General features: G+C 31.3%; 1 protein-coding gene across 3 annotated transcripts in view; it reads right to left on the bottom strand.

Annotated features, from left to right (window-relative positions):
- The window catches only part of Tao (Serine/threonine-protein kinase Tao), a 93,600-nt gene that overhangs the window by 43,385 nt on the left and 36,472 nt on the right, over window positions 1-13,743 (bottom strand). For 2 of the 3 annotated variants that reach the window (XM_067276064.1, XM_067276067.1), the window contains exon 1: window positions 1,649-1,774. In XM_067276064.1, the coding sequence (XP_067132165.1) occupies window positions 1,649-1,665 (17 nt within the window). In that variant the 5' untranslated portion in view covers window positions 1,666-1,774. Of the gene's footprint in view, window positions 1-1,648; window positions 1,775-6,930; window positions 6,990-13,743 lie in introns of those variants that run through there. The other variant, XM_067276063.1, reaches the window with a different exon arrangement.

The raw sequence follows: 13,743 nt of genomic DNA, 5'->3' as shown, positions 1-13,743 counted from the left end.
AAATAAAAATTGCTACAGAAACCAATTACTGTAAATATGTTAACTTGCTTACTGTAAATGTTACATTATATAGTAATTTAACAAAATTTCACTGAAAAAAAAAATTTTAATTTTCATATTTGTCATATAAAACAGTGATAAGTTGAATGATAATCATCAAATGAATCATTAAAATCTTTAAAATTCCATTTTTCAGTAAATTATTGCAATTCCTGATATTTTTAATGCTAAAATGTTGTAATTACAGTAGAATTGCAATTATCTGAGTCCCAATTAACCAAATCAATAGTCTACCTGGACACATAGGAGCCACTCTGAAGAAAAAATTAAAAATGTGCTAGACAGAATCCCAGATGGACAATTATTTGTGGCATAAATAATGTAATTTTGAATGAAGCAAGCAATATCCAGTGAAACTTTTGATTTAAGTCCAAGGGAAATAGCATCTCTTGTATGTCCCAATTACATGTGATGTAGAGAGATCATTTTCAAGGTACAAAAATGTTGTAGACCAAACTAATCCTTGATAGAACATAAATGAAATCTCATTCTCAATATGAGGGCTCTTGCTTCAAATAATCATCAATGAGAGACTACAAATAAATGGTTCAAACAAAATTGAATTATCAGAAACTGATAAATACTCATGGAGGGCAATAACAAGTCTTTAGAGAGAATGATGCAACCAACACATTTTTTCCCCAGAAATTTATTAGATAAACACTAGAACAAATCCACAAATTAAATGATCAGCCCTTATATTTTAAAATTCTATTATTAACAACATAATATATAAATTAGTAAGTTATTTTAATAATATTTAAATATATCATCTTACTTTATTAAATAATTATAGTGTTTTATTTTAAATGAAAGAAAAAAAAGTGTTTCATTTAAAATAAAACACTTTTTTTTCTTTACAGTTTTTATTTTAAATAAGGATGTTTAGAAAAACTATTTTCAAATGTTCATCATCATAATAAATCAAAGGCACATCATCTAATCAGGCATGATGATGTCTCTTGATGTGTACAATTAAATGTGTTGAAAAGTTGATTTAAAAAAAATTATAACAGCTATAAATTGAATGCTTGATTGAGCAGATAGGTAAATAATATACATCTTGCAGGCCAGCAAACAATCCACCATGAAATAAAAACATCCTTCATCACCAACCAAAAAAGTTTGAAGTGACACATTCTGCTAGAAGTTATGACTACCATTTTCTGGGATTCATTGTGCATCATCCTCATTGACTTCTTGGAGCCAGGATACACAATCCTGCTGACGGATATTGTAACACCTTAGAAAATTGCATGAAACCATCTGATAAAAATGCCCAGGCTTGTTGAGTAAAGGAGTCATTCTCTTGCACAATAATGCAAGAGAATGACTCCTTTACCAAAGAATCAAAAAGAGAATCAAAAAAACAACAACAAACCCACTTAACAAATATACAACTTTTCATAATCTAATTATGAAAAGCTACATTTATTTCTGTAGTTTTTAAATAATTAGTTCTAATTATTTCCATTCAAAAGTTAAATTAAACTTATAGCCTAGCATCTTAGGAAACTAAACCTAAGACTTAACACTTGATGAACTAAAATATTTAACAAAGTGATTATTAAATTTATAGACTTCTTACCTAGGTAAAGAAGGCATAATGAAAGCTGAAAGATTTAACTTTCGCTGCCTTCTATGATTCCTAGTGACCAATTCGAAAATACTTCAATTTAGGACATTGGTTTAATTCTCAAAATCATATCTGTAAAAATTACAATAATGTATTTTAGATACAAATTCATAAAATAAAATTCTGAGATTAAAGAAAAGTATAAAGTATAACTTATAAATATACAATTATTATTAAAAAATCATCTACAGTAATTAATTTACAAAAAATATTAATAACTTATTATAGTCTCTTACTTTCCACAGGGTATAAAGTGAAAAGTAAAAGGGAAAGTGTAATTAATTTATATAATCAAGAAACAGTTTTGTATTTTTTTAGGTTTTGTTACCTTCTAAAAAAATACAAATCTGTTTTTTGATTATATAAATTAATTACATATTTCCAAAATTACAATAATCATCTGTGGTAAATAAATTTAAAATTTTTATTAAAGCCAAATGATTGCTGGATTATATCAGGCTATATTACTACTACTATTACTACTACTACTAATTAAATGTTAAGTAATTTGACACTAGAGGCAGGCACCATCTCTTGCTAAATTTTACAATTATAATTAAATTAATATTTTAAAAATTAATTTAGAAGGTTCTGAAAGAAAAAAAAAATTGGCCTAAAGCAGGATTCTAACCTACATCTCCTGCTTACCATGCTACTGACCTTCACTCAATCCTCACTTCCACCCTCACTTCCAGAACTTATTAATTTGGATGTAAGTAATATAGTCTGATATAATCCTGCAATTGTTTGGTTTTAATATATAACTAAAGGTTAACATATATTGTAAAAAATACAAATAATAAAGACTTATACAAATAGAAATATTGAAGTCTTCCTTGTCATCCTTTTCACAATCAAAGAAAATATTTACCTGGATATTTTTTAAAATTTATTTACGACATGTAACTATAAGATTTAAGATTTTTTAAAAATTTTATTATTATAATGGTATTGCTAGTGTGTATCCCACTCAGCTTACATAAAGATGCTTGATTCTATGCCAAATTAAAGTCAAGATTTAACTACAAAAAAAAATCTTGTTTTTTGTGCCATCCATGAACATATCTGTGCTTAAGAATTTCCTCATTATATGATATGTTTAGTATGACTGTTTTCTGTAGTGTGTGCACTGTTATGATGCCTGAACACTTCTAGTTGTGCATGTGGTATGATACCCATGTAAAAAAAGATGATATTCATCTGTTAAAGTCCCACATGATGCATTGCATGTTGCTTTCCAAGGTGTGCCACAATGCTCTGTCACATTACTTAGAGAAATAACATAGGTGAAGATTAATTTCATTTAATAATATTTAAATACATTTTTTTGTTTATATAATCAATTATTTTTAAGAAATCAAATTTACTATGCAATATTTAATATTATGTGGTAATATGCAAATAAGTCTTTGATGTGTGCATTCATGTTGATGGGAGATCTTGTGGAAAGTAATTATTCAATTAATCTTTGGAATTTTTCAATGTTTGAAATTGACATTTTTTGTAATATGCATTAATTTAGTGTAATATATTTCAAATGTTTTATCAAAAAAGGTATTATAATTAATTTAAATTTAGAATTAAAAAAAACCCCAAAATGCAGACATAACAATATGAATGGAGGTGTAATGTATGTTAGCATACAGATGAATAATTGGAAAATGTACTCATTCAAACATGAAAGTATAAAGTAGGCACACTTTTCAATGTGGACATCAAGAAAACAACTAAATTGATATATTTCTGAATCAGAATAGAAAAGATCATTTTTAATAGAAAATAAGTTTTACAATTACTTATAATCATTGTTAAATAATGGCAGCCAATAAAATAATTTCCACATAAAGAAAAGTACCAAATACCAAAGTAAGTTATATTTCTATAAATTTTAATTCAAGAAATGTTAATTAACAGATATAATATGATAACAGACAAAATTAATTTTTTGTACTATTTAGAAAAGTCATTTTGTTAAAAGCCAAATAATATTTAATGCTAAAGTTTTGAATAATGTGCTATTTCTAATCTGATGTACTTTTTTTTATATTCTGTGTATTATTTGTACTACACTAGAAAAATCATTTTGTTAAATTTGAATTATTGAATAATGTAGTATTTCACTACTTCAAAAAATTTTACTTTTTAATTTTTTATTTTGATGCAATTGAGAGACCTGTGAATTTTGATTCCTTGAAATGCATGATATTTCATCTACCATACAAACTGCCATGATGGTATCACAGTGTCAGAAGAGATGTGCCATGTGATGTGCTACACACCATGCAAAGCTTTAACACATTCTGTATGTACCAAGAATACTACTGACACAATAAGTTCCTTGTCCATTTTCCATGGTTGCTTTATTTTGTGAGCAAATTCTGACTATTTACTAATTTTTCTTCATTTAATTTATTAAATTTATACTAATTAATTTTACTAACTTTTTCAATGTATACAGCTTGTATGTTGTGGATATTTGTTATCAATATGTCTGGTCTGTTGTGATAATGGCACATCATAGTACATTTTGTGTTTATTGTTTACTATGACCATCTGAAGTGTATACTTGTAGTATGATTGTGGTTTGTAGTAGTTTGTGTTTATATGCTAGCTTTTGATGTCTTATGTTTGCTATTTGATTACATCAAGATAAGTAGCTTCCACTGAAAACTCTCAATCCAATGTGATTTGATATATATTCTTGTACAGTACATGATGAGGCATTTCCTACTCAAAATAATTTAAATTTAAAATATTTTAGGAATGTTCTCTATAAAAATAGAGAACTAATCTAATTTAAACAGTATCTCTTTTTTTAACTGAATCTTTAAATACTCTTGTTTTATTAATAAAATGTTACAAAATGGCATCTTATCGCTTTTATAAAATTAAATATAGAATATATAAATATAAATAATTTTTACCTATAAAAACTTTTGTAGTAAAAAGACAATTATATATCATCTAAGATTTTCTCCAATTCTGATTCAATTGTATCCTATAAATCATGATGTCCAATTCTTTTCACAGTGGCTTGATTCCTGTGTTATGAGTGTACAGTGTATATATATGTATATAGATCTTCTAAAAATCTGAATACTGTGGATAAAATATTAAATATTAGAAAAAATTTCAAAATAAAATAATACATATAGAACAGCCATACTCAACCTATGACCCATGGGCTGCATGCAGATCAAGCTTCTATGTTCAGCTCATAACATTCACACTCATTAAGTATTTTTTTTTTTTAAACTGGCAATTTGGCAAAAAATTTTAAACCTCGAGATGCAGGCAACCCTCAATTGGTTGGTATGAGCACACAGTGCTCTCACAACTTGTTGTTTGTTTTAGTTATGTAATAATGTCAATGCATACACTTCCATTTCTTATAATTAAGTATCAGTTATACTGAACATATGCAGGTAATTGTTTTAAACCATATTGTTGTGTCAAAAATAATTTGATTACTCACATAGCAGGAGTGTCTTCAAAATATAAATGAAAAATATTCAAAGAAATTAGTGTTTCAAGACCAACAGAAAGAAGCATATTTTCTATCAAATAAACCAACTTGTTTGATTTGTAGTGACTGTAATTTTAAAAAAATAAGTGTGTTCATTCATTACACCATGAAATCATTTAATGACACTTTTCCTCAAAAGTCTTTAATAAGATGTGAAAAGTTGACTTTCTTTAAGAAGTCACTACAACAACGACAACAACGAGTGTTATTTTAGTAGCACTATCATAAAATGCAATGGTGACAAGAGCATTGCATGAAATTTGTTACATACTTGGTAAACATCTGAAATCATTTACTGACACAGATTGTGAAGAATGTTTCATCAATGCTTCCAATGTATTAGTTGATAATTTTAGCAATAAAACTCAAATATCATCATAAATTTAAAATTCTGATTATACCTGTGTTAGACATATTGAAGAAATATATTGAAAAAACAATCCTGATCACATCACAGAAAATTTGAAAAATAGTGAATATTTTAGCTTTGCTTTTGATTCCAGTATTGACATTTCAGCATCATCACAATGTTCTGTTTTGTTAGATACTATACTGAACAGAATTCAATTTGTGAATATTTTAAAAAAATGTTTTCTACAAAATAAACATACCAGAGGCACAGACTATCTCCATATTATTAGTACTTTTCTGGAAAAGAATAATACTGATATTAAAAAAATTGGTTTGTGTGTGACCTGATAGATATCCTTAAATGACTGGATCTGAAAAAGCATTTGTTTTCTTATTGAAAAGAATTACAATTTAACAAGTATATTATCGTTTCACTGTATCATTGAACAAGAAAACTTGGCAGCATATATTTCCATAGCCAAAATAGACATCATGATGAAAAGTCAAATATAGTGAATTATATCAGAGCATGAGAACTGAACCATAAATAATTCAAAAGTCTCTCAGAAGAAATGAACAGTAATTATAGTGATGTTCTTTTAAATACTTTGGTGCAATGGCTAAGCAGAGGAATAGTTCTAGATTGGTTTTTTCTTTTTGGCAAGAAATTATTTTATTTTTACAACATAACAATGAGGTTAGGTTTACAGCAAAATTGAAAATGATAAATAATGATGTATTGTAGCCTTTCTGTGCAGCATCATAAAAATGCTTAGTGATTTCAATTGCAGTTTACATTAATTAATTTAAGTAAGTAAATTAATTTACAAATGGCAAAAAAAATTATTTACTTTTGAAGAGAAACTATGCATTTATTACAAGGAAATACAAAATCAAATACTTCATAATTTTCCAACTTTAACAAAAGCTTTACAAGATGGGGTTGATATTTCTCCAGAAAAGTACAAGATTGTGTTAAATTATTTGGCTGCCTTATCCCAGAAATTTAAGAGCAGATTTCAAGATTTAAGTAATGTTAAGAATTATCTGTTGCTTATAGAAAATACCTGGCACTTAGAAACAACAACTATTATACAATCAGCTGCATTTGGATGTAGATTATTGAGAGAGACTAATTCAATCATGTTCAAAAAAAATATGAATCTAGAAGTTATTTTTAAAGAAAAGAGGAAAGGAAAGGAGTACACAGTTTTAGAAATTACTGTCTGCCTGACAAATATAAGACTGTATAAAAATGTGCTTACCTGATCCTCGCATTGTTTGCATCAACATATCTTTGTAAATCATCCTATTCTAAAATGAAATATGCAAAGAATGTATATAGAAATTGACTTACTGATTCTCAATTTGATGACGTATTGAGAGTAGCATGTAGAAATTATAGACCCGATTTGTCTGAAATGGTCAAAAAGTTTGTCTTAACATCAAATAGCTCACTAATTTTTAAATAAACACTTGGTTACATTTACACTTTGAATTTTATTTTTTAAATTATTATATTATGATGTATAGTGTATTATGTTATGACCCATTATGTTGCAAATTATATATATATGTGACAAAAAAAAAGTTGAGTTTGACTGATACAGAAGTATTTAATAACAACTAAGTAGCCCAATAGTTCAATCAATGTTAACTCAGGAATGCACAACCTGCAGCCTGGATACCACATATGGCCCCCTTTCAATGTTTATGCAGCTTGCGGAAGGTACAGACCAAATACCTTCTTTCAAGTGTGACTATTACTTACTCTGTTGCAATGTGGGTCCTGTTACTTTAATGCAGTGAAACAAACCCTTCCTGTGTTAAGTCTATGGAAAACCTTTTCCGCTTCACTGGATAATAAAATTATTACTTATTCTCCTTTTCAGCTCAGATTAGCACTTTTTGGCTTGAAAGACTTGGCTTTATCCAATAAAAGTAACCAAGAATCTGACGCCTGGGAAAATTGCTGCCAAAATCATGCCCATTTGAGCTCTTTCATCAAAGTGAGTTTGTAAACAAACTGAAGTAGCTATATTTTCTGTTTTTTAGCTCTAATTTTTCTAATTTTCATGTTGATTGACTATTTAATAAAACCATTAATGTTTTATCTGAAACATTTAGTTGTAAAATTTTTCCTCAAAACTCACTTTGCTACGTACTAAGCCAGGGGTGAGCAAGCAAGACTTCAGTGGGAGCCGAAATGTAGGTTTTGCAAAATGCATGGCAGCCGCAGTTCTGTACTGTCGTGGCGGATAGCATGGTAAGGCACGCGATTTTATTATATAATATTAATATAATATAAAACAAATATTGAATTTTTTTAATGAACATATTTTCACAAAATTATAAAAATAAAATTGTACAAATAATAATAAAAAACAGAAATTAACACTTTCAGCAAGAGCCACATGTAACTCAAAAAGAGCCGTATTTGCCCATGCCTGTACTAGGCAAACAAAAAATTTGTATCAAATTAAACCAATTTTTTTTATCTGTTAGCTAGATAAGTTTTTTCTCTCCCAAACAAGTTCAAAGTTTCTAAGTATAGTTCATCAACCTAACATCATTCAAAGTAGAAAAAACCAATCAGAGTTCAAAAAAGAATGTACAAAAGCTATAACAACCAATTATTTACAACAATGTCTCTCCATAGACTAACAATATAAAAAACTTTTTTCGTGCCAAAATTTTTTATTTCTACATTGGACCAAGAAAATTAATAGTTGAAATATAGTCATATGACTAAAAAGAAGCCGACTGCACTAAGAAGTTTTGGATTTAATAATTATTTCAATTTGCATCAAGACATAAATTCCTGTAATTGTCAACACTGCCCATGGTTAAAGTAATTAGAGTCCTTGTGTCAACAAAGAGGGTTGTAAAATGGTCCGACCCCCTGGTCAGTACAGTTAATCCTAACCTAGCCCTTCAAAAAGGTTGTGCATTGCTGGTTAACTTGATTATAATTAAAATTTTAAAAACTTAAAAATAAATTCAAATTTGATTATCTTTTGTAACAACACTAAACAATTTCTGTCCTTATGTTGAAAAAGAAAACAAGAGTTATTTAATAAGAGTTGTAATTAATTAAAAAATTGTAATTAAGGGTTCAATAAAATGCAGACAAAATTAAATAAATATCAATAAATAATTATTATTAAAAATAATTATAAAAACTAAATAAATTAAAACAAAAAATAATAAAATAATAATTAAAACTTTGGCCTTTACACCAAAACCGAAACTAAAAATAAAACCAAATCAATTAATTAAAATCAAATCATTTGAAAATTAAAACAATGTTTTTAAAAACCATTTAAAAGTTGTTTTGAAATTTTCAAATTGTAAATGAAATTACAAATTAAAATAAGGTTAAGTACTCACGCCAAGGTTTAACTAGCTTCTGGTAAAAGATTTTACTGAGTTCGGTGTTAACTGAGCGTTCGGAGTTCACTGAGTTCGGGTAATTCCGGTAAGAACGTGCAAAAAGATTTTGACATGTTCGAATTCTTAGATCTACGGTGCGAGTGGCGTATGCGTGGAATTGACACCGCGATGGCGATACAATGTTAAGCGCGTTTCATTGTTTAAACGCCGATACAATGCTACCCACACCCCGGGTAGATCTAGGGTGGAAACATTGCATGCTTCTGTAGTAGCTGTGAGTAGCACTTCCCAGATGAACACAAGCCTTCGATTGTTGCAACATTTTATTATTTCCGTTCTGGACTACAGGGGGTTGTAGCCCTGCTCAAGAACTTTTTTAGCAAGCTCTGTGGTATATTTTCCCTTGGCTACATCGTCCTGATGCTCTGCGAGGCGGGAAGCGAGCATTCTTGTTGTTGCTCCTATATATCTTGTGCTAGCTCCTGTTATCGGATTTTCTAGGTGTATTTAAAGGAACTATTTTAACACCGAACTCAGTGAAATCTTTTACCAGAAGCAAATTACAAATTAATTTTTTAATTTACATCATTTATGTGCAGCTGTGATGGATTTTGCATCTTGTTTTTAATACGAAGGCTATTTTTTAAATAAAGTCTGTTTTTTAATAATAATAAAAATACTGTAAATATCATTAAAATATATTTTTTCCATATTCTACATACTTTTATCCACTTTTCTACATAATTTCCATTTTTGTTTAAACATTTGTCATATCACTCAACAATTTTTTGAATTCCGACTTCAAAGAAATCTGCCACCTGTCAAGAAGCCCAATCCACGACTGCAGTTTTCACTTCTCCTTCGTCATTGAACTGTTGACCACCAAGGAATTCTTTTAAGTATCGAAATTAGTGAAAATCAGTGGATGCAAGGTCAGGACTGCGTGGATGATCGTATCGAGTCAAAAATGATAAAGCACTGTCCAATCTTTTTGTTTTGTGATTGTCAGAAAGCAGTCTTAGAACCCACCGAGAACAACACAATTTTCGATAATTCAGTTTTTCCGAAACAATGATATACAAAACTGATCTTGAAATCTGTGGAAATTCAATTGCTAACGTTGAAATCGTGAATCGTTGGTCCTCTCAAATTTTGTTATCCACATCACGAACCAAATCTTCAGAAATCAGAGAAGGTTGGTCAGGGCGTGGCTCATCATACACATTAACTCGCCCATCCTTGAACATTCTTACCCATTTTCGAACTTTACTGTCACTCAGCATTATCACCGTAAACTTCATAAATCTGACGGTGAATTTCCGCTGCTGCCAAGTTTCTTGCACTCAAGAATCAAATAACAGATCGTATCTCACAGTCGGCAGGAGACTCAATTTTCTTAAACATTTTAAACTTCTACAGCTCAGCATACAGACAGACGAGATGGCTGCAAATGGCATCAAAACGCACGCCAAGCTTGCTTGGAGCAGAAGCACATGCATACTGCCGTGATTGCGCATGATTCTCACTCTCATTCACAAACGGACCTTATTTAAAAAATAGCCCTCATATATATATATATATATATATATATATTAAAAACAAGTTGCAAAATAATATATATATATACACACACGGATGTAATAAATTTTAATAATCAGATTTAAAGAACTGAAACTTGAAAAATTTCATCAACTCTCTGTGGAATGCACATTTCCAAAATTCAAGATGCAAGACCCAAGACACATTTCCTTTCTTGACATTTAGTGTACTTTTTCAAACATTTGCACACAATTCCAGGGATTAAAATTTGTTTCCAAGAAATGAGAGAAGCCTGTCTTCTCATTTTTTTTATTTTTCCCGTCTTTCCCAGAAGGGGAAAAGATTTTGGGAAGCTTATAAAACATGTCTCATTTATGAAGTAAATATTAAGGTTTACTCAGTCAAAAAAATATTTATTTATTTATTTGGTGGAACTAGCAGCTATGGCTCACTCAGAAGCACAGTTTTATTAACAAAGAAAGCATTGAAACATTGGCACTCACCTCTTTATTGAGAATAATAGCAAGGTTGAGGCCGAAGTTTTAAACACAAAAACGTGTATGTTGAATGTTCAACGCTGCTTTCCTGTAAGCCTAAAAGTTTGACAATAGTGTTTGGAAAGTCGAGCATGATCCCACTGATTTTCCAAACGCCATTGTCAAACTTCTAGGCTTACAGAAAAGCAGCGCCGAACGTCCAATGTACATGTTTTCATGTTTAAAACTTCGGCCTCAACCTTACTAATGTACTATGTTACAAAAGTATAAATTGACTAAATTACCCTTGAATAAATTTCATGAAATTATTAATAAACCAGTAAAAATATCAGTGATTCAAAACTTCCCGGACTCTAACAACACTTTTGCAAAAAAGATCTCTATCACTGGCAACACTGCTGTGAATGCAAACAAGCTGATTTTGAATCATCATCAAAGCATATACCATCACTTTTAGCTGTTGCATTTATTCCTTTGGCAAATATTGATTCCACAAGAATGACTGACAAAAAACTCATCATTTGAAGCATCTTGCTTCATTACTGGAAACAAGGGTTCAGTGCAAGGGGACAGCAAAAAAAATTCATGAAATTGAAGACCCAGGACTGATGAGAAAGACAACTACAGTTGAATGATTCTGCAATTTCAACTCTGGGAATACCAGTCTTGGAGACAAGCCTCAGTTTGGACAACCATCAACTATTGATGAAAAGCAGTGTTCCAAGCTATTCAACAGGAGCCAGACAGTAGCACTTGCCAATTATCTTCTAAACTCAAGGCTTCATAATGAACTATTGTTCAGCATTTGAAACAACTTGGTTTTCACAGCAGAAGACCTCGAGAAGTACTCCATGAACTGATGGAGCAGCAGGCACAAAGGAGGATACAATCATATCTTGCAAAATCCAAAAGACGACAGGTTCTGGTGCAGGATCAAAATGGGAGATGAAAAATAGATCTTTTCTAGAAATACTAACAGAGGAAACCAGTGGCTCCAACCTGGTGAAGTGCCAGCACAACTGGTTCAAACAAGGACAGTTCAAATGAAAAGTCACATTGTGCACTTGGAAGAATTTGATTGGTCCAGTGCATTGAAAGCTGGTTCCTAATGGCTGGGCCATGGACAATAACATCAATGCTGAACAACTGAAATGGGTGTTTGAAGTCAAAAAGTTGTATTGTTTAATCAAAATCATACACTGCTACAGAATGATAGTGCTCCCAGCACACTGTTTCAGAGTGGTCCAAGAAAAGTTAGAGGTGCAGAAGGAGATCAAAGTTTTGCCTTACTCAGCATACAGCCCTGACCTTGCTCCATCAGATTTTCACCTCTTCTGGTTGTTGACACATTTTCTGCAAGAATGCAATGCATGATATTCAAACAGAGGTTTGTGAGTTTTGGCATCAAAACCAGCCAAGTGGTATTGCCGAGGAATCCACTAACTTGCAGAAAAATGGGTCAAAACCATAACTAACATTTGCCTTTATTTCAAGGAATGACCATGTCTTTGTGTTTTAGTATCAATAAAGTTTTGTATCTTGTGTCTGTGTCCAGGACTTTTGAATGAACATGATATAATTGAAACATTTTTTGTTACACAGTCAAAATTACACTGCTGACCATTAAAAGTGCTACACCAGGAAGGAAGCAAATAGCAAAACCATAGTTATTGTACATACACAGTATAATGGGAAGAAGACATGATTAAATTGACAGGTAATTTTGAGGTACAGAGCATGCAGAAATCACTACCCAGAGCAGCTGCCCCTGGCAGCAATAACAGCTGTAATCCTGCTGGGCATCAAGTTGAATGGAGTTTGGATGGCAGGTACAGGTACAACAGTCAATGTGATTTCAACTCTATGCCAGAGTTAATCTATCATACTGGTTGACAAGTGGTGGCATGCCAGTTTCTCAACAACCATTGACCAGATGTTCTCGATTGATGACAGATCTGGGGAACATGTTAGCCAGGGCAACAGTCAAACAAAACACCCTCTGTATTCAAGAAGGTCAGGACAGCAAGGGCAACATGCGGTCATGCATTGTCCTGTTGAAAGGTAGCATTATGAATGCCTCGAAGATAGAGCACAGCAATGGGCCATAACACATCAGAAATGTAACAGCAGCTATCCAAATTACTGGCTATGAACAACAGGTGACCAAGGTATGTTCCCAATGGCACCCCCATACCATCATTCCAGGTGCAACAATAATGAATGCAAACTGGCAATGATCATTTTCCTCAGTGCCTTCGCACATGGATATGGCCATCATGATGATGTATACAGAACCGAACTTCATCTGAAAAAACGACAGGAGTCCATATTTGTCGTTGAACGCACCATTGTAGGTGTGGGGTTCGGGACCATCAAGATGTTTTATTACGTACGTTTTTGATAGGGTCCTGCCACCAGGTGTGTTTTACTGGACACACCACCGATTGGGATGAAGTAAATGACTATGGCGCGAGGGTAAGAGTCACTCTGAAGTCCAGGAATGAGCCTCTCAGGAGGAAGAATACAGAGTCAGATATAATCAATTAAAAGGAATTTATTAGCAAAAAAAACTGAAAGTTCAGAACAGAGTTATCAAATCCAATTTTTGGAAATTTGCCTATCTTTATCTATACAACGAAGGGGTACCTAACGGGGGGTATTCGAACTATGCGACTCCAACATACCAGGTAAACAAGATGTCTTCTTTCCTATGTGTAGACAGTCCGTCAGTCTCTTGATCC

The sequence above is a fragment of the Centruroides vittatus genome, unplaced genomic scaffold, assembly GCF_030686945.1.
Source record: "Centruroides vittatus isolate TY-2023 unplaced genomic scaffold, ASM3068694v2 contig_658, whole genome shotgun sequence".
Classification (NCBI taxonomy): domain Eukaryota; kingdom Metazoa; phylum Arthropoda; class Arachnida; order Scorpiones; family Buthidae; genus Centruroides; species Centruroides vittatus.
The sequence above is the reverse complement of the archived record's forward strand: the minus strand, read 5'-3'. Positions and strand labels throughout refer to the sequence as shown.